This window comes from Mastomys coucha, unplaced genomic scaffold (genome assembly GCF_008632895.1).
Source record: "Mastomys coucha isolate ucsf_1 unplaced genomic scaffold, UCSF_Mcou_1 pScaffold7, whole genome shotgun sequence".
Classification (NCBI taxonomy): Eukaryota; Metazoa; Chordata; class Mammalia; order Rodentia; family Muridae; genus Mastomys; species Mastomys coucha.
This window is the reverse complement of record NW_022196913.1, coordinates 64,252,755-64,273,510: the sequence shown is the minus strand read 5'-3', so window position 1 is coordinate 64,273,510 and position 20,756 is coordinate 64,252,755. Positions and strand designations below refer to the sequence as shown.

Sequence of the window (20,756 nt, the reverse complement as noted above, 5' to 3'; positions counted from 1 at the left end):
CTGCTCCTGTGTACATACAGTTCAGTGTGTGTGCGTGCTGCTCCTGTGTACATACAGTTCAGTGTGTGCGTGCTCCTGTGTATATACAGTTCAGTACGTACAGTTCAGTGTGTGTGCATGCTGCTCCTGTGTACATACAGTTAAGTGTGTGTGTGTGCTGCTCCTGTGTACATACAGTTCAGTGTGTGCGTGCTGCTCCTGTGTACATACAGTTCAGTGTGTGTGTGCTCCTGTGTACATACAGTTCAATGTGTGCGTGCTCCTGTGTACATACAGTTCAGTGTGTGCGTGTGCTGCTCCTGTGTACATACAGTTCAGTGTGTGCGTGCTCCTGTGTACATACAGTTAAGTGTGTGCGTGCTGCTCCTGTGTACATACAGTTAAGTGTGTGCGTGCTCCTGTGTACATACAGTTCAATGTGTGCGTGCTGCTCCTGTGTACATACAGTTCAGTGTGTGTGCGTGCTGCTCCTGTGTACATATAGTTCAGTGTGTGCGTGCTCCTGTGTACATACAGTTAAGTGTGTGTATGCTCCTGTGTACATACAGTTCAGTGTGTGCATGCTGCTCCTGTGTACATATAGTTCAGTGTGTGCGTGCTCCTGTGTACATACAGTTAAGTGTGTGTGTGCTGCTCCTGTGTACGTACAGTTCAGTGTGTGTGTGCATGCTGCTCCTGTGTACATACAGTTCAGTGTGTGCGTGCTGCTCCTGTGTATATACAGTTCAGTGTGTGTGTGCTCCTGTGTACATACAGTTCAGTGTGTGCGTGCTCCTGTGTACATACAGATCAGTGTGTGCGTGCTGCTCCTGTGTACATACAGTTCAGTGTGTGCGTGCTGCTCCTGTGTACATACAGATCAGTGTGTGCGTGCTGCTCCTGTGTACATAGAAGGGCAAGGCTTGCAAGAAGACAAACGGAAGATCACAAGAATAAGAAGATCTGTAGTTGACTACTTTTGCCTGAGTTCCTAAGAACTGGAGACTGCCAGGTCCATGAGTAGAAGCAGGAGTCGAACTTCACATTCCTGTCAGTCACCCGTGGGAGTGTTCCTTCCTGTTGAAGTTCCTCTCTGGCCACCTTTAGCTTTGCATTCCCGTGGGAGGGAAGGCTCTCCCCCTCCTGAGGCTTCCAAATCCTATTTTTTTGGGGGGGGGCTACAGGGGGTATGTGGTGGCTGGTTTAGCTCAGGAGTGTCTTGTAAATGCCTCAGGAGTGTGTACAGCAGTCATAGCACTGGGATCCATGCTTTCAAACTTTGAGGACTTTCTGACCACTAACCACGCTACCAAGGGCTGCTGCTATAGACAAGAAGTACGCCCCTGGAGCTTCCCCAGCTCTCTATCACAGAACAACAACCCATGGCTGCACCTGCGGGCCTGGGGCTCAGAGCTAGCAAATGCCAGCTTATTCTCAACTGTTGATGTGCTTCTGGGTACTGAGTGCGCTTCGCTCTCTCCTTCCTTATGAGCTTGCCAGCCTATCCCTGACCTAATTAGACATCCTTCCCCAAATGGGGTTTTATTTCTTATTAAATTGATGGGTCTTTTAAATGAAATGATCAAAAGAGACAGCTTGATTGGCTTGATATTATCTGCATTTATCATTTGGTAATATATGAATGTGAAGATTCAGAATTTTATTTTGGCAACAGAGGTTTGTTTTAATTTATTCTAAAGTTACTAAAGTAAAAAAAAATCACAACAAAACATTCTTTTACAACCTTGAATGCAAAAACCCATAAGTGCTTATGGGAAAAATTATTTTGGGCATAGAATGAAACTACAAATGTAGAACTCAGAATGGGGTTAGCATCACTCAGCTTGCAAAACATTTTATGAGAACATACTGGACACCAACAGAATGTGTCTTTTGGGATGTACTATGTGTCGCTCCAAGGCTTTAATTGTTAAAATATATGATCTCTTTAAGGTTTATTGTGATTACCATGGCCATTCTCGAAAAAAGAATGTATTCATGTATGGCTGCAGCATCAAAGAGACAGTGTGGCATACCCATGACAACAATGCTTCCTGTGATGTTGTGGAAGACATGGGATACAGGGTAATTACTGCACATAGCTCACGAGCATTTGAATTTGAAGTGCATGTAAGCCATACGAAACATTAGTACATGTGAGTTGATCAGACGTGGTATTTACATCTTGCCATTTCTGTTTCAGAGCTGTTGCTTCAAGGTTTGCTTTCATATTAATCTTTGCTCTGTGTCTGGATATGTTTTTGTATTTGGGATAGGCATGTAACTTTCTTTTGCCCACGGATACCAGTTGTGTGTGCATATTCTTTGCTCATGTGTGCTGGGGTGGAGGTGGGATTTCAGTCCCTGCAGCCAGTTGACTTTCTTTCTCTCTGGGCCACATCACTTTAATCATGGTGAATTCCGACAACTTTTTTCTTATTCCTTAAAAAGTTTTTGCTGGGTAGGTTTTTGTGTCGCCTGTGGATTTTTTGTTTGTCTGTTCTGTCTGTCTCTTTCCCTTGTGAATTTTAGAATATTCATTTGTAGATTACTGTTGAGATTTGAATCAGAGAAGTGTTGAATGTAAATTAAGTTTGAGAATGCTTAAGGGGATACAAAGAGTGCTTTGTATCCATGACCGTTGTTTGTCTATTTGGTTGTGTCTTATTTTCTTAATAAAATTTCTTTATATAGGTGGAATATTTTATTAGTTTTAGCCCTAATACTTCTGAATCTAATTGCAGTTGGGATTAAGAATTTTTCTCTCACATGTCTGGTGCCTCCAAGTAGATCATTGATTGCCTGTAGGAAGTTACTAATTCTCTCAGGAGAAATTGCTGTGAGTTTTATGATCCTTCTACAAAGAGTTCCAAAATGCACATTCATTCTTAGCTCTCAGCAAATGTGAATGTGAAGTAAGATGGTGTTAGACACTGAAAGTATCCAATATCTATTTCATAAATAACCTGCCCAGGAGGTTACTGGGCTATAATTTTTTAAAAAACATTTTTGAAAGATTTATGTATGGGTGTTTTACCTGCAGGTATGTATGTGCACCGTTTGTGTGCAGTGCCTGCAGAGGTCTAGAAGGAGGGCATCAGAAACCCTGACCCTGGAGTTACAGACAGCTGGGAGCTGCTATATGGGTTCTGGGAAGTAAACTAAGGTCCTCTGAAAGCATAGGACGTGCTCTTAACTGTTGAGCTGTCTCTCCAGTCCCTGGAAGATGAGCCTCAGGATTTTGTATTCTGAAAAGGAGGGCAGCATAAGGGAATGAATCCAAGAGAAGCAGCCTCTAACACCAGTGAAGGAGAGCTGCAGAATTCATGGTGTCTGATGGATCAGCATACAGCGAGCAGTCATGGCTCAGAGTTAGGTTAGAGCAGGCTACATGAAGTAAACTGTGTATGAGGGACTCAGTGGTAGAGGTGAAATAGGGAATACTTAATTTAGATCTAGGGAAACAGTGTTTGAAAGTGACTAGCAAGAGGCTGCATAGGCTGGAAAATGAAACAGAAGAGAGTGGCTAGGGCCATTCGATATGGTAGTCTCAAATGCCAATACACCGTCCCTTTACTATAATGTCCCCTTATTGTAATGTCCCTTTATTGTGAAAATATTTTGGTATTATGAGACTTTTTAGTCACTTAAGCTGAAAGCAGATTTCATATTCGCATTGTATTTCTTCTGTTTAACTTCAGAATTATAATAATTTTATTTATGTGTGTGTGTGTGTGTGTGTGTGTGTGTGTGTGTGTGTGTGTGTACCTGTGAGAGTTTATGTGTGTCTGAAGTGCCATTGGATGCTAGAAGAAGCTACTGGGTCTCTGGAAAACCCTGAGTTCCATGGACATGTTTACTTCATGTGGCCTACTCTAACCTAACTCTGAGCCATATAAAGGCCATGACTGCTCGCTGCATGCTGATCCATCGGACACTATATATTCTGCAGCTCTCCTTCACTGGTGTTAGAGGCTGCTTCTCTTGGTTTCATTTCCTTATGCTGCCTTCCTTTTCAGAATAAAAAGTCCTGAGACTGTCTTCCAGGGGCTGGAGAGACAGCTCACAGCCTATTGCTAAGCCCCCATGTAGGTGCTGGGAGACAGCTCACAGCCTATTGCTAAGCCCCGTGTAGGTGCTGGGACCAAATGCAGGCTTTGCAATGGCAGGAAGCACTCTTAACTATGGTGCCATTTCTCTCTCCTCCTCTAACTGCACAGCAGCTTCATGTTTGTTGACTATCTTTTCAGGTCATCATATTTAAATTTATCTCCATTATTTTTAATCAGTTAAACAACACTCTGTGCAGTTTAGTTTTACTGTATCAGAACACTCACCTGTATTTGCTGAGCAGTCTCTTACAGGTGGTCATTTGAGTAGTGTTGCCAACCTCCCACAATATAGATGAAGCCAGTTGATGCTCAAAATGCTGTGAGCGGTGCAGCGGTCTATGTACACCCTCTGTTCTGCTGCATCCCTGTGTGTAAACCTTCTGTCTTTACTGCTGCATCTCTGTGTGCATACCCTCTGTCTGTTCTACAGCACCTCTCTCCCTCTGAGCATACCCTCTGTACTGCAGCATCTCTCCTGAGGAAACAGAGCCTGGTCATGTTAATTCATGTAGTAACAGAAGTGAAATATGTTCCCCCCCCTCTTTTTTTTTTGAGACAGGGTTTCTCTGTGTAGCCCTGGCTGTCCTGGAACTTACTCTGTAGACCAGGCTGGCCTTGAACTCAAAAATCCACCTGCCTCTGCCTCCCAAGTGCTGGGATTAAAGGCATGCACCACCACCGCCTGGCGTGAAGTGTGTTTCCATGTTTGCTTATTACACTATCCTTTGGAAATACTCTTGTTCATATTTCTGGCTCTTGTACTGTTCATCAATTGTTACTGTTTTAAAAATAAGAACTCATTATATTCATAACAAACAGATTTTCTATTTTTTTTTCTGTTTTGAACTATTTAAAACTGATATTTGTTGGTTTTTTCCTCTTTTTCATGGCTTGGGTTAGAACTCAGGGCCTCCTGCTTGATAAACAGGTGCTGGACTCCTGAACCGCATCCATGTTTAATTCAATTGATGAAGAGCACCGCTAGGTCACTGATGGTCGTCTGTCCTGTCCAGGAGTAGTAATGCTTTGCTTCTGCTCCTGAACCCTTTCTGCACAGTGGGTTTCCTGCATTACTGTCCCTGTCTGGGTCACTTCAAAAATATAGGCCACATATGGGCCACATTGGCATCTGTGGGATTGATTCTCTAGACATAGACTTTTTTTTGTCTATGTGTGACTGTTTTTCAGGGCTTGCTCATATGTTTACATTTTACATTATTTGAGAATAATTTTAAGTTAGAAAAACATTGTTCCTGCTTTGGTTATGATCTTATTGGTTGTTCTAGCTCTCTGTCTGTCTTCTGTCTGGCAATCTAGAGGCCATTGACATTTCATGTTAAATCAGCTTAGTCTTTCCTGGGCTAATTTGTTTTTAAATTTGAAGCATGCTTTTCTTCATATTTTATGTGCTTGTTTGTTATTTGCTATGTGTGACTCTGCATGTGTGTGTTTGTGTGTGAGTTTGTATTTGTGCATGTGTGTTCCCACAGGAGCCAACAGAAAATTTGGGTCCTTTGGAGCTTCACTTAAAAGACAGTAACCAGTATGAGTCTGGGCAGTGAAGTCTAAATTAGTAAAATGCTGGAGCAAGTGGGAGAGGCACAGCTACTTAAAAATAAAGCAGTGTTTGAATTAATAACCTCTAGGTTACTATTTTATTTTTACAGACTTTGCCTAAGATACTGAGCCACATAGCTCCGGCATTTTGCATGAGCAGTTGTAGCTTTGTGGTTGAAAAATCTAAAGAATCCACAGCTCGGGTTGTTGTGTGGCGGGAAATTGGAGTTCAGAGGAGCTATACCATGGAGAGTACTCTATGTGGCTGCGACCAGGGTAGATACAAGGTAAGCACTGGGGGTGCTTAGCTGTTTCTCTGTATGGCTGTGACCAGGGTAGATACAAGGTAAGCACTGGGGGTGTTAATCAGGGTAGATACAAGGTAAGCATTGGGGGTACTTAGCTGTTTGTTTATGTGGCTGCAATCAGGGTAGATACAAGGTAAAACATTGGAGTGTTTATCTGTTTTCAAACTTACCATGTTTGTGGGTGTGTGCTCTTGAGTGCAATGACCAAGGAGTCTCTGGAGCTGCAGTTCCCCTCAGTTGCCCGTTGTGCCATGCGAGTGCAGGGAACTGAACACTGTCCCCTGCAGGAGCACTGAGCACTAGGAGGCACAGAGCCATCTCTCCAGCCCCTCCAGTTTAGCTGTAGAGATAACGTGATATTTTCTCTCGGATATGCTCTCCTGACTTTCAAGTAGTAGTTAAATGTGCATTTTTCTTACTGAGCTAGACGTGTAACATACAGTAATGGGATCTAGTGCTACAGTATTATCAGTGAGGTTTTGGGTGGGAGAGAAGGGTGCATGCCTATATTTGTATGGATGCCAGAAAAAGTTGTGGGCCATCTTCCTCTGTTACAGTGGTTCTCAACCTTCCTAATGCTGCCACCCTTTAGTACAGTTCCTCATATTGGAGTGATTGCCAACTATAAATTATTTTGTTGCTACTTTATAATTTTGCTAGTGTTATGAGTTGTAATGTATCTATGTTTTCTGATGGTCTTAGGTGACCCCTGTGAAAGGGTCATTTGAGGGGTGGTGATCCGCAGGCCGAGAACCTGTGCTCTGTTTCTATTCACTGTATTCCCTTAACAAGATCTCACTGAAGCACACACAAATGTACCATTTGGCCATTGAAAAAGGCAAATTAAAAAACTAAAACATGTTTTGATACATAAAACCAGTTTTTAAGATTGTGTGTCTGTGTGTGTGTGTGTGTGTGTGTGTGTGTATGTATATGTGTGTCTGTTTCTGAGTGTGCTGTGCACGTGGTCATTTATCTCTTCAGGTTGTCAGGTTGTACACACACACACTTGGAGGCTAGAGGACAGTATGTGGGTCAGTTTTCTTCTCCCACCAAGTAGGTCCCAGGAAATGAACTCAAGTGGTCAGGCGTGGTGGCAAGTGCCTGTATTTACTGAGCCATCCCAGCAGACCCCTTTGTTTGTAATATATAAACATATAAACTTTTAAAGACAAAATGGACACCAAGTAAGTATCTATTTCTTTTTTATGTTTTAGTTAATAAAATTCTCACTGATTTAAAACTCTGTGGAGAGAAATGTTTCTTCCTAAGCTAGGGTTTTTAAATGTTTGCTGTGTGGGCCAGGAAGATAGGTGGTTTACTGGATAAAGTGCCTGCCATGCTATCTGGGCCTAGTTCCAGATGCAGTGGAATCCTTTCAGCTGGTTCCTCAAGAGTCATCTTGGAGTCCACCCTTGCTAGGCTCTGCTGTCATTCACACCTACAGCTTTGATGATGTAAGGCCTTCAGTTGTGTTAGAGGTTCATATTTGCATCTGGAAAATAAATGATAACCCATGTAGTTCACAATCAATATTTGTGGTTTTATGGTGACATTTAATGTCTAATGACCTTATGATTCACATTTGAGAAGCAGTTTAAGGGGACAGAGTTGCTATGGACACAGGCTGAGGTCATTCTCTTCTGGTCACTTTCGTCTCTTTCCTCACTGGGATACTGTGCATGAGTGTCTGAGGTAATGTTCAGAGATGCAGAGTTCTGACTCTAACGCTTGCTCGCTTGTGCATCAGCACTGACATCAAAGCAGCGGCTCACAAGGAGTGCTAGGAAGACTGCTGGGTGCCTTTTCACACACGAGCAAGAGGAATTTAGTCAAAGGATTACACGCTCACAACCTTCAGGTTGTCAGTAGAAAGTGACTACGTCATGGTGAGTAGGAATAGGTGTTTTATTGCACACTCAGGAGAGGATTTTCATCAGAAGCCAGAGCTGAGTATGCTCTCAGATGTTCTTTGAGAGCCAGGTATTGTAGCGCACAGCATGTGTGTATGAGGAAGGCCAGTTAGGGAACATGGCAAGACCCCGTGTCTAGAAACAGACACCATCAGAGAACAGCAGTGAGTTACTTTCCTTTAGGCCGGCCAGCCTCCTTATCATCCAGAGTCACTCATGTCGCCAGGACCTTCCCAGTGTGGTGTCCCTACCGCCATAGCTGTGTCTCACTTTTGTAAATGTCGCTATCATTTCCTTGGCTATGACTCTAATAAGCTGCATTGAGGACATGCAGCAAAGGTTCTGAGAGTCTGTGTTTTACTTTATTTCTAGGGTTTACAGATTGGGACTCGAGAATTGGAAGAGATGGGAGCAAAATTTTGTGTTGGTTTATTGCGTTTGAAACGACTGACTTCTCCATTGGAATATAATCTGCCCTCCAACCTGCTTGACTTTGAAAATGACTTAATTGAATCAAGCTGTAAAGTAACTAGGTGGGACACTCTTCTTTTCTTTCTTTCTTTTTTCCCTAGGTGCTTTCTGCTAGTAAGACCTCATGCAAATAGTTAGAGGCAAGTACAGCGCTCCTGAGAGCTGAGAGCACATTTACAGTTACTGTGCTTAGGGCTACCTGTCTAATACTTGTTTCTACTTGTAATGGCTGATGTTCAAGTAGCATTGGAGGGAGAGAACCTTCTGCTTGGAACCTTACTTTTAGTAACTGTAATAATTCACTTTAAACCAAAGAAAACTAGCAGTGGAGAAACAGATCTAAATTAAGAAGGCTTGGAATCATGTTTTTTTATTTCAAAAGAGATTTTATTTTGCTGCAGTCAACATACATCAGATGGCTTTCCAGTAACCTGATTATATATTGGAAACAGTTGAATTTAGCATGTTTGACAATTTATTCCTTCAAGTGTGTCTTAAATAGTACTTTCTTTTAAAGTACATTGTGCATGACATTTGAACCATGTGTATGTTTAAACAATACAATGTTACAATCCTTAGTCGTACTGTCAGACTTGGCATTCTATCTTGTGGAGTGTATGTGTGACAGAATAATCCTGTGTTCTAGGCCCTTGATGACTTGTGTTGTTGGGTGCCAGTTTGTTGTTGTGTCAGTGTGGTGTGATGTGGAGCATCTTGGCTGGTTTCCTGCTGTGAGACAGATTCTGGGCTCTCTGCAGATGTGGTGCTTGCTCACTGGCAGCCAAACCACAGTGAAGGCAAATGTGGAGGTCACGGTGATGCTCTTGGGCATGCGGGGTGGCCAGTGGGGAAAGCGGCTGTCAGCAAGCCTGAACGGCCTGTATGCAACTCCTGGAGCTGTGCTCACATGGAGGCCGAGACACTGCTCCTGAGCCCTGCTCTGACCTCTGCACCGACCTCCGCACCTGCTCAGTGCTGATGAGTGTGGAGGGTGGTCAGCTTTCTGTGAAGGTCAGACATGGACTTGAACTCACTCTGTTACCGTGGTCCATGAAAGGAGGATGCTCAGCTCAGACTGTGCAGAGGAACGGCCTTGGTTATTGATCTACACGTTAGTGATCTACACGTGTTGGCTACTAGCCTTTCCCTCCAGCAGGCTCAGTGTCTCAAAAGGAAGAAGTAAATATTTTGAAGTGTCTGTTCAGAAGAAGTGTACTTCTGAGTGCTGTCATACCACAGTTAACATTTAAAATTACATTTCATTCTGTTTTCTTTTGTAAGTATTTGCTTCATTTGGTATCATGGGAGCTCACTCGGTCTCAGACTTTCTTGAAGAAGATGCTGGGCATATCTGATTCTTACTGCTGTGTCTGTAGAAGTACCCAGCAGTCTGCAGTTGAGATGGGGTAAATTTGCAGTGGATTTTTACCTGGGTTTAAACTATTAAATAACAGACCATCATTCTTCTCTCTGTCTCAGCTTTGCCCAAACTTTTGATTTCTTTCCCTTGACTTTCAATATCCTAATGGTTCTGTGGTTTGCAGGTCCTCAGTCTGAGTTTGCCTCTGTCTCTGAGTGAACTTGGATCATTCTTGTTAGGCAAGAGCGCCAGGGATGCTGAGCGGCATTGGGCGAGCTGTGGCGCTTTCTGACTCCTGTGGTTCAGAGCCTTCCCGCTGGTTGCCTGTTAAAATGTTTGCTAAAGTTTCCCATTGCAAATGTAGTTTTCCTCTGTTAGTAATTAAGTTTTTCATTGGGACTGCTATGCCTATGTCCTCTTTTTCATCAAACTTCTAACTTATTCATTTTTAAAATATGTGTGTGTTGGACATGTAATTTAAAGTTTAATTGAGCTCAGAATTATGGTGTCCCTCCTCTCACACTTTTGCATGCTTATGTGCATGCACACTCTTCTTCAGCCTCCCCCACCCCCACTCTGGAGCAGCAGGACCTCAGGCCCATCTTTGTGGGTAGTTTTTCCTGAAGTTGGAATTGGCCAGTTTTTAGGCTGAGCTAGTGATTTGTGGTTTAAAGTAGCATCTGTATCAATGTCTAGTCCTAGTTCTACTTATCACTTCTTTGCCATCACTGTTCTTAAGTTCTCTTAGGCAAAACTCTGGATTCAGGTGTTTACATAGGTGCATACACAGACACAATTCAAATGCCGTCAGAATCACCTTGAATCTAATCTACAGCTTATTTGAGTTCCCTCTCTCTGCCTGCCTTTTCCTCCTTAGGTTCTAAAACCTCCTGGGGAAAGAATTCTTGTGATGTCAGTGCCTGGCCGTATTGCGGTCCCCTGTTCATCCTGTTCTGTTGATGAGCCCTTAGATTTAGTGCCAGTTGCAAGTCCTGGAAGACAGTGCTGTGGTCGCCCTGTGGTAAGGGCAGAGAACATGGAGAGGGTTACTTAAGGACGCTCCTAGGTGTTGCAAGAATCAGCTACATTTGTGAGGTAATACACTAGTTATAAAGCATGTGGAAGATCCATTAAAGCAGCTTTTAAAGCCTCAGGCTGGATAGTTCCTTAGTTGGTAAAGTGCTTCCTCCACAAGCCCCAGGCCTGAGCTCAGGTTCCCAGTGCTCACCCAGAGCCAGGCTTGCTAGCATGTGCCTGTAACCCTAACGTGGGCAAGAGAGAGAGAATACTGGAAGCTGTGTGGCCATCCAGCCTAGCTCAGTCAGTATAGTTGAGGAAGACATATGGCATACAAGTGTATAAACCTGTGTGCAGATATGTATTATGTATATGTATGCACACAGGTTGGATGCACATTTTGAGGCAATTAAAATGGCCTAGTGTCATTTAGACATATTGTTAAGTTTCAGGCTAGGTAGTTTTAGGGGTTGGTGTCTTAGTTAGGGTTTCTCTTGCTATGAAGAGACACCATGAACAAAGCAACTCTTATAAAGGCAAACATGTAATTGGGGCTGGCTTACAGTTCGGAGGTTCAGTTCATTATGGCCATGGTGGGAAGCATGGCGTGTGCGGGCAGGCATGTCTAGAGGAGTTTTACATCTTGATCCCAAGACAGCAAGAAGGTTCCTTTCTGCTGGCATCTAGGAGAAGGGTCTCATTCTACACTGGGTGGAGCCTGAGCGTAGGAGGCCTCTAAAACCCACCCTACAGTGACACACCTCCTCCAGCAAGGCCACACCCCCTCCAATAAGGCCACACCTCCCCCAGCGAGGCCACACCTCCTCCAGCAAGGCCACACCCCCTCGGCCATACCTCCTATGAGGCTACAGCTCCTAATGTTAGTACTTCCCATGGGCCAAGCATATTCAAACCACCACAGTAGGTGAGGATTGATAAAGAAACAAAACTAGCCATGATAAATACACTAATTTGGGTTCAGTGGATCTTGGTGCTGAAAGAAAAAGGACAAAAAGTACTAAAGAAAAAGTGTTTTCCATTCTGGTAACCATGGCTTTGAGGAAGAGGAAGTGGTAACAGGGTTTTGAAGTGTAAGGATTGCTGACACTTTAAAGGGATCTAGAGCCCAGAGCTCAGAGCGTGGAGTTGTTCTAACGCAGCTGACAATAAACAGTGCTCAATCCGGAGCTGCTCAGCGCTTTATTTTGAGGTTGTATTGTAGGTTTTTGAGTTGTGCCATTTCAGTGGCCATGAAATGCCTGGCTAAGGCTCTTAATGGAAGCTTTCCTTCTCCTTTGAATGGCCCTCCAACTGCAGCGCACACATACCCTGGCTGCTCCTGAGTCTCAGGTCTTTGGGGTTCTACTTAGGATATAAATCTGTTTGCAGATATAACTGTGTGGTTTATAACCTGGTCTGTTGTGTTCATACAATGGTACATGTGTTCTGTTCCATTTAGTGAGTTAATGATAGCATTGGGGAGTTTTAGTTTTTGTGTCTCACACCTGGTGTTGTGCGCTATTTCCTGTTTGTCACCACCTCATCTCATCTCGGAGATGATCTTTTATTATTCCACTTTTGTCTCTGCATAAACTTGTTCTCTTTTCTTTTGTTATTCTACTTTTGTCTCTGTATAAACTTGTTCTATTTTCTTTTGTTATTCTTTCATAACCCTAGAGGTTTATCAGTGCATAATGGACTCCTGGTTTATTAGCACATAGTATAATTGCTGTGTCTGCTTCCTCATTGACTTTGAGTGCTGAGACCATAGGGCACACTCATTTTATGAGCTTCCCACTTTTAAACTATTGTGATATATTTTAATGGAACTACTCATCCTTCCAGCCATGTTATGCTTATAACTGCTTTAGTCATCCATTACTCTTTAAGACTTACTCTTTACCTCTTCATTGGTCCCCCCACCACCCCTGCTCCTTGCGTTCTATTGAGAGAAGGTTTCTTTCTCTAGCACAGGCTGGACTCAAACTGATGGCTGTCATCTGCTTCCCCTTCTGAATGCTGCCTTCCAGTGTGTACCAGCTGGGCTCATCTGCTTCTGAGTCCCATGTTAGGATCATATAGTGCTTTGTTAAATTGGACGACCTACTCTTTTGGTGTGTGTGCGTGCGTGTGTGTGTGCGCGCACCATGCTGGTGCCTGTGGGTGCCTGTCTGTGTGTCTGTACCTGTGCCTGTATGTGTCTTGTGTGTGCCTGGGTATGTATATGGCTGTGTGTGTCTCTGTGTATGTGTCTGTGTGTGTGTCTGTGTGTGTGCATATCTGTGTGTATCTGTTTGTGTGTATATATGTTTATGTGCCTGTGTGTGTGTCTGTGTGTGTGTGTGTGTGTGCATATCTGTGTGTATCTGTTTGTGTGTATATATGTTTATGTGCCTGTGTGTGTGCCTGTGTGTGTGTGTGTGTGCATATCTGTGTGTATCTGTTTGTGTGTATATGTTTATGTGCCTGTGTGTGTGTCTGTGTGTGTGTGTGTGCATATCTGTGTGTATCTGTTTGTGTGTATATATGTTTATGTGCCTGTGTGTGTGTCTATGTGTGTGTGTGTGTGTGTGTGCATATCTGTGTGTATCTGTTTGTGTATATATATGTTTATGTGCCTGTGTATGTCTGCTGTAAGCACATTATTTCAGTTACTACATATGTTCCTTTTGCTCCTTTTGTTGAGAAGTCATGGGCCAGGGTTAGCTTTTGCCTGTGGAGGTCACGTGTGTGTATTCTTGGGTTGTCTTGGTAGAGGGTCTTAGCAGTTTTGCTGTGAGGTCGAGGGTTGGTGTTCCTTATTTCTCCCTTATGAGGTTTGCAGCCCTCATAAATCTGTACTTTGAGTCTCTCATTGACTTGGAAAATGTACAACCATTTGGCTTTTGTACATCGATTCTGTTGTGCTCTGCTCTTGTGCAGGGTTAGCTTGCAGGATGCTTAATTTGTGTTTCTGGTCTTTCTTTCTCTCTCTGTTGAAGCCTGAAACTGCCTACTTATCTCTGCTTCCATCTCCTCTAAGCTCCGACCTACGCGAGTGTTAGACCTACCCTTGAGCTCTCATGTCCGTTGTAAGGTTTGAGTCTAGATTTAATGTGCCTTTTTTTTTTTTTTTTTTGATAGAAAGCAGATGTTGAGATTCTCCATCTTGTCATCTACTTGGGGTCACAGTTATGTTAGAGTTCCCATGTGGTAACTAACACACTAGAGCTCTTTTCTCTTGGGTTTTTCTCTAGTTGTGTTTCTTGGCATGCCCGGCAGTGTTTACACAAATGCCGGCCAGGTGTTTGGTATAAAGATCAGAGGGTCCGTTGTCCTTGACTTCAAGGAGTAGGTGCTCCAACCTGCTTGGAGCTACGAGCTGGCTTGAGGTAACATTACAAAATATATGGATTTTTTTTTTTTGCTGACTCCTGGGTTAGCCCTCCAGACTTTCGGAGTAGCAGTCCTCCCCAGGGGTCACTGTGGACACCTCCGGATCCCCCTCTTCTCTTTGGCACCATGAAACTGCCAAAGCATTTTTGTGGCTTCCTTGTGTGGGGTGCTGCTGTGTGGCTTTTTAGCCCCTTGCACTGTGTCACTTAACAGTTTGTCAAATGTGTCTGGGAACACTGCTGAATGCTGAGGTCACCTCTCTGCAACTCCCTTTTTCAGGAAACGTGGCAGCTCTGAACTCCAGCTTTCCCCTGCAGTCCTTTGAACTTGCTGGCGCTCTGATGACACCTGCCCCTGGCAGCTGCCTGCCTTGCCCTGCCTCCCACTGGACTTTGCCCCGCACTTTCCCTTGCTGAGTTTGCTTTGTATCCTTTCACTGCGATAAGCCATGAGTATGAGCTCTGCTGTGTGCACCTCCCTCTCAGCCCACTACTCAGAGGTTTTTGGGGTGCCCTGTTTGTCTGCCATTGGAGTTTCTGTTATGTTTGATTATCACAGAAGTGGAGTGATTTGCTGAGACTAATCGGAGCTAGATCGTATTGTACAATTGTAGCTCAGAACTGCCCAAGGTCATGGTCTGATGGTTCTGACCGAAGGTCTCTAAACCCCACAGTCTCCATTGCAGCTGACGCCTGCCCTCTGAGTGCACAAGTGACACTTAGATGGTCTGCTTGCAGTGTGGTGCCTCCGTGATGACGGTGATGACGCTGGCCATCGGCGCTCTCCTGGAGGACTGGCTCGAGACCAGCTTGCTGCCATTGCTTCACACTTCTTGCTGCCAGTCACACATTAGCAATTCCTTTCTCTTTTTCCAAATAGATATTCTTTGGTTAGCTGTATTGAATAGTAGCTTAGACTACCTCTTCTTCTGTGTGTGCATGTGTTTGCATGTGCTTGTAAATCTGTATACAATAGCGATTTCAGAATGACACACATAGAATGACACACATGTATTCCTATGAGAGGAAAGGTGGTTTTGAGTATGTGAGGTGATATATGTGATGGCTCTTCCTAAGTTATAGAGTACAGAGAGCACATACTAAAACTCAACAAAAGAAAATGAATTGCTGTGATTGGCCTTGTACCCAAAAACCTTCCCAGTAAAGGGAAATAATGGGATGGATGGAGTGATAGACCACTCATGATCCTGTTAGCCTCCTTGCATTCTGCTGAAAGGCATAGGCTCAGTGGGAACTGAGGTGGAGTGTTGAGGATATGGAGCAGAAGAATTAGGACACCATGGCAGGTAGACAGACAACACCACAGCAGGCTCTGCTCCCTGCCACATGACCAGAGACAGGCAGTATAGTGGGGCCTCTGAGGAGAGGAGTCCGGGCCCTCATGGAGGTGGCATCTCTTCTCGTGACTGTTGAGAACGGAAGTAGGAGGTAGTCTCAGCACACGCCTCAGCTAGGCTCTGAGGACTATTCTCAGGCAGGAAGTAGCAAGTGGGGTGCGGAGCAAAAGTGCCCACCAGTAAATGCTTGTCCAGAGAGAAATCCTGGACCGACGAGTCTGTCAGAAAGAGAGGAGTCAAGGTGTTTCAGTAAGGTGCCTGTTGGTGACTGAGAGGGAAGGGATACTAGAGATGGGATACTAGCATCACATTCTTGCATTCATTTGGAATCTGGCAAACATTTACTGAGGTAGCTGAGAAGCGTGGCTGGGCCTTTTGGGGCCACAGAGGAATTTAGCTAGACAGGTCACAGTTCTTGACCTTTGGTATTGAGAAAACAGGCGTGGAGTCAGATGGGATGTTTGTGCGGGGCGCAGAGGAAGCGTGCAGAGTGGAAACACATGCCAGGTCACCTGGAAGAGCTGAGGATGAGGCCAAGCTGTACTTTTGAAAGAAACATGAGCCACTGGGAGGAGAAAGTGAGAAGTATACCTTGTGTGGAGAAAACAGGTTTGGTCAGAGCTTGTCATGGAACAAGTAGGGTTGACATAGTCTGAAGACTGGCTGCCTTTCTTCTGGAGAAGTTTTAGTTGGGTGACTTTCTGAGTGGATGGATTTGAGAATACAGAAGAAGAAGAGATTTAGTGGGGAGAACCATGAATTCTCAACATGCAGTATTTGTGGTACGTGTAAGTTAGCCATGTGATGTCTCTGGCAAGTCCATGTGTATACAAGAGGATCTTGGGAAGTCAGGCTATGTGTTTGCATTTGGAAGAGATGAGAGTGCACATTAAAATGTGCAGAATGGAGAGTCACATGCCTGCCCTCCCTCCCTCCCTCCCTCCCTCCCTCCCTCCCTCCCTCCCTCCATTTTCTTAAGCCTTGTTCATAGGCATACTCAGTCCTGCTAAGTCCCACTGCTAGCAATGGTGGGCTGCCCCAGTATGAGAAGGCAGGATCTCAGGAGGCTGAGCCCAGGAGAGGATCTGAAGAAGCACCGAGGGCTACGGGTGCAGCCTGAGCGCTGTGGCCTCATTCCCTACTCTTTCCATTCTCTTACAGAGCAGGCGACACTGAGCAGTTTCTGGTGAATACACCAGCCTTGTTTGCACCAAATGGAGGTGTGACATGACTTGCCAGGACTGAGATGGCTTCTGCTGCAGCCCTGCCTGTCTCTCGCTGTGCTTCTTCACAGCTTGCCCTTTGCACCTAAGGTTCCCAAGTCCTTGCTGTCCTATAGGCTACATGGCCTCACTCAAGCACCCCTCTAGTTCTGTCTCATTGGGGTACAACTTTAAGAAGGCTGGCCTTCAAACCTTTTCTGAAGTTCCAGTTGATGAACTTTGGAGTCTGCCTTCACACACAAATCCTTATTCTGACCCGAGGCTCCTTCACACAGCCTGGATCCAGCCTCTTTCCTTACAGTAGACACCTGCTGCTTTAGCTCTTCCTGAGCACTGGCTACCATCCATGAGCCTCTGTCCTCACCTCCCTGGGGCTCCTGTCCTCTGCCCTCTAGCCCTGTCTGCTAGCACTGCCAAGCATCTCTCTTGTCCTCACAGTCTGCACCAAGAACTAAAGAGGCTGGTGCCACAGGCTGTCTGCTTTCCTCTCTTTGTGTTGCAGCCTCTTAGGAGTCACTTGGGACTTTCAGGAGACTCTGAGTAAACACTGAAGTTGGGGAATGACTTTTATTACATTTCAAAAGAAAAAAAGATAGTAATAGTCATTTCTAAAACAAACAATTTTTTTAACAATCTTTCTGCCCATTAAGACCTAGCTATCAGATTAATAACTAAATATTTAAATTTCATGGTAAAAATTGGGATTTGTCCTTCTATGTTAGGTCTATTCATTTTCTAAGCCTGGCAGTATCTTAATCTGGACCACAGAATGAAGTATACGCTCTGAACTTCTAAGAGAAAATCAATTGTGTTAGAGGAAAATGGCTCGCAGTCCCACTCCCCACAAGGATAAAGCTCATTGGAGGAATAAAGTGCTTTTCAGACGAGTTTTACCTTCTCCTCTCAGAATTGTAACCTAGGAGCCGCTGTTCCCTGCTCCAGCATTGCCTGGGATTGGTGCTCAGCTGTGGGTTTCATCTCCAGAGCTGATTGACCTGCATTTCTCCTTATTTGAGCAGATTTTTTTCTCTTTTGTCTGATTTTATAGCTATTAGTTGCTTCATCTCTGAGAAATCTTATTTTAGAAGTGGCCTATAAGCCAGCATACATATGAAACTCAGGTTGGTTTGCTCACAGCTTCAGAATGTGTGACTTGCTCCTGCAATGTTTGCTTGGTGTGACTGTGTCAGTTCCCACCCATGGAGAGCAGGAATGGAGGAGCATTCTCACCTCACACACCGTGTGGAGGAATGCTTACAGACACTTGGAGCCTCACACAAGCGCTCACCCGCTATCCCAGGGGGAAACAGTCTCCAAGGTGGGTATAGGCTACTCACCCTGCCTCACTTTCAATCTGATCCACGGACGCTGTGGACCCTGACCATCTCACAGCAGCTGATCACTCTGTAGACTCAAATGGTTCTAACCATTCCTCTGCTGTGTTGGGTACCATAGCTTCTCACACAGTCCACTGAAATTACCCGTTGCTTAATTTACAGGGATTAAAATAGAACTTTAAGGGTTGGCGAGATGGCTCAGCGGTTAAGAGTACTGACTGCTCTTCCAAAGGTCATGAGTTCAAATCCCAGCAACCACATAGTGGCTCACAACCACCCATAATGAGATCTGATTCCCTCTTCTGGGATGTCTGAAGACAGCTACAGTGTACTTAGATATAATAATAAATAAATCTTAAAAAAAAAAATAGAACTTTAAAATGAATCTTCTCAGTGTGCATGCTGATGCCATCCTTCAAATAACCGTTGAGAGAATCCATTTCCCTCCTGCTAATGGTGCACGCTTGCGGGGTCACTAAAGAGCACCATCTCAGCCCCTACTGCTGAAGCAGGCAGCTCGCAGCCGTTAGAACCCTCTCATCTTGTCCACTTGGACAAAAGTTCCAAGTTAGTCCAAGCGGCTGTGTTCCTGACGTTGGCGTGTGTGAGGTGGTGTATCGGAGCCTTGGGTCTCAGGAAGCCATGTGCTCTGTTACTGAGGCCAAGGTTAGTGTATGAGGTGGTGTGTCAGCCTTGCTCTCATGAAGCTTGTGTGTTCTCTGCTTTGGCTACAGCCCCACCACTTACGTTTTGGATGAAGATGAACCTCGCTTCCTTGAAGAAGTTGATTACAGTGCTGAAAGCAATGACGAGTTAGAGGTTGAATTAGCGGAGAACACAGGCGATTATGAGCCTTCTGCCCAAGAAGAAGCCCTCTCTGACTCTGAGGTATCAAGAACACACCTGATTTGAACCTTTTGCCATCTTTGTGAATTGCCAAGAAGAGATGAAATGGCTTGGTTTCCATTGTGCAGGAGTCTGAGAGGGACAGGCATTTAGACAGCTGGCTCCAAGAAGACAAGAAGGAACTTGGGCCTGTTTGGTTTCAAGACAATAAATATATTATTAATTCATGATATAATTGGCATTTGTTTTATTTTAGATATTCAATGTACTTTATATAGCATTGAATTATCAAATGATAGATTTACTTAAAAACAAAAAGAGAACCCAAGTATCATTGCATGAATTTTTATCTGCTGTGGCACCTGCATCAAGTAGATAAATTCAAAGTGTGTCCGAATACAAAATCTAAATTATAGAGTGTTGAAAGTCACTATATCTGTTGCTGGATTTCTGCAGATGTGTCTGTGTGGAGGAGGGTAGTTACTGAGATAACTGCTCTTCAGAGGCTTGTGAACTGTGTATTGTGGCTAAACTAATCCAGAATCTATCCCATTCTACATTTATCAAGTTAAATAAAAACTGTATCAGATTCTGCATTTATCTTGTCATCTTTTTAACCAGCTCAGGGTTTTTAGTGTGTAGAACTTGTAAAAACCTCAAATTTGAGCATAAAGAGCCTAGCTGCCCAGTGTTAAGATTGGGGTGCCTGAACTCCTCCAGCTGCCCCTTTCTCAGCTGTGCATGCTCGTGCACACACTGAGAGGCCCTCACTGCTGTCAGGATGTGAGCACTGACCATTGCACTTCCATGCTGGGCTGCTTCGCACCTCATGGGCTAACTGTGCTCCTGGGCTTGGGTGGCGCCATGTTAAAGCGTGCAGTACTAGCAGGAGCCCTAGGTGACCCCAGTCGATTCAAACTGCTGCTTTCAGTGACACTTTGGCCAGCCTGTGGCAAGGGTAACAAAGCAAACTCAGGGGCTAGATGCTTGCTTTAAGAGATACGTTTTTGCTGTTATAAGCAAAGCCTGCACACTAGCCAGCACTCTGCTTAGCTGCTCTGTCTCCTTGCTTATTCCTAAATTAGGAATAGCTTATGTCTAAACTCTTTAAGATGGAAAACAAATTATTAAAGTAGATTTTGAATTATACATTTTTTCAAATCAATACTTTTTAAAAAATGTTTAAGATAATATAGGTTCTCTTTAGTGTCTTGGGAGCCATTTTTTAAAATAAATTTTGAATACTGTAAAAAGAGGTGTTGGTCAGGCATGGTGGTACACACCAGTAATTAGGAGACAGAGAGAGGAAGATCCAGAGTCAAGGCCAGCCTGGGCTGTGTGGACCCTGTCCATAAAGAAGGTTGTTTTCTCCCAAGTCATCTGCTCCTTACTGAGTGTCAGAAAGTAAAGTGATCCGGATCGTGGCTGTGAGCTATCCTGCTCTCCCAGACGTGCAGCTCTGGGAAGACAACGATGATCTAGAAACACTGATCGGTGTTTATTCAGTCGCTAACTCATCACTGTAAATAACTACTTTTGTATTTTAAATAATTACATGTTTTGTTATAGCTGTACTTTCAGAGAATATACTCAGAATGTACCACATGTGACATTCTTGTCTCTTAACAAACTAGAAATTAAAAAGCGAGACACCGATGTATAAAAAGCAGGTATAGTTTCGTCACATCTCCTTATGAACACTTGCTGTATGCTGACGAAGCATATCTCCTACCAGTTAGCTACTTTCATAAATTGTTTAAAATAAAAAATAATTCAATATCCTAACTTTCCTAATCGGGGATATCATATTTCGTCATAACTCTTGAAAATTGCCCTATATGTTTTTTAAGACCCATGGATTTACCTTCTTCAGGAGTTTAAAAATGTTTAAGATGCTTGCT

The 20,756-nt window shown here is 44.0% G+C and overlaps 1 protein-coding gene across 8 annotated transcripts in view; it reads left to right on the top strand.

Moving 5' to 3' along the window:
* Agtpbp1 (ATP/GTP binding protein 1) overlaps positions 1-19,444 on the top strand; it is a 123,026-nt gene extending 103,582 nt beyond the window's left edge. For 4 of the 8 annotated variants that reach the window (XM_031359657.1, XM_031359658.1, XM_031359653.1 and 1 more), the window contains 4 exons: positions 1,933-2,064; positions 5,759-5,935; positions 8,242-8,402; positions 18,744-19,444. In XM_031359657.1, the coding sequence (XP_031215517.1) occupies positions 1,933-2,064; positions 5,759-5,935; positions 8,242-8,402; positions 18,744-18,921 (648 nt within the window). In that variant the 3' untranslated portion in view covers positions 18,922-19,444. Of the gene's footprint in view, positions 1-1,932; positions 2,136-5,758; positions 5,936-8,241; positions 8,403-14,371; positions 15,231-18,743 lie in introns of those variants that run through there. The other 4 variants (XM_031359655.1, XM_031359656.1, XM_031359659.1 and 1 more) reach the window with 4 other exon arrangements.
* The last annotated feature ends 1,312 nt before the right edge of the window (positions 19,445-20,756 follow it).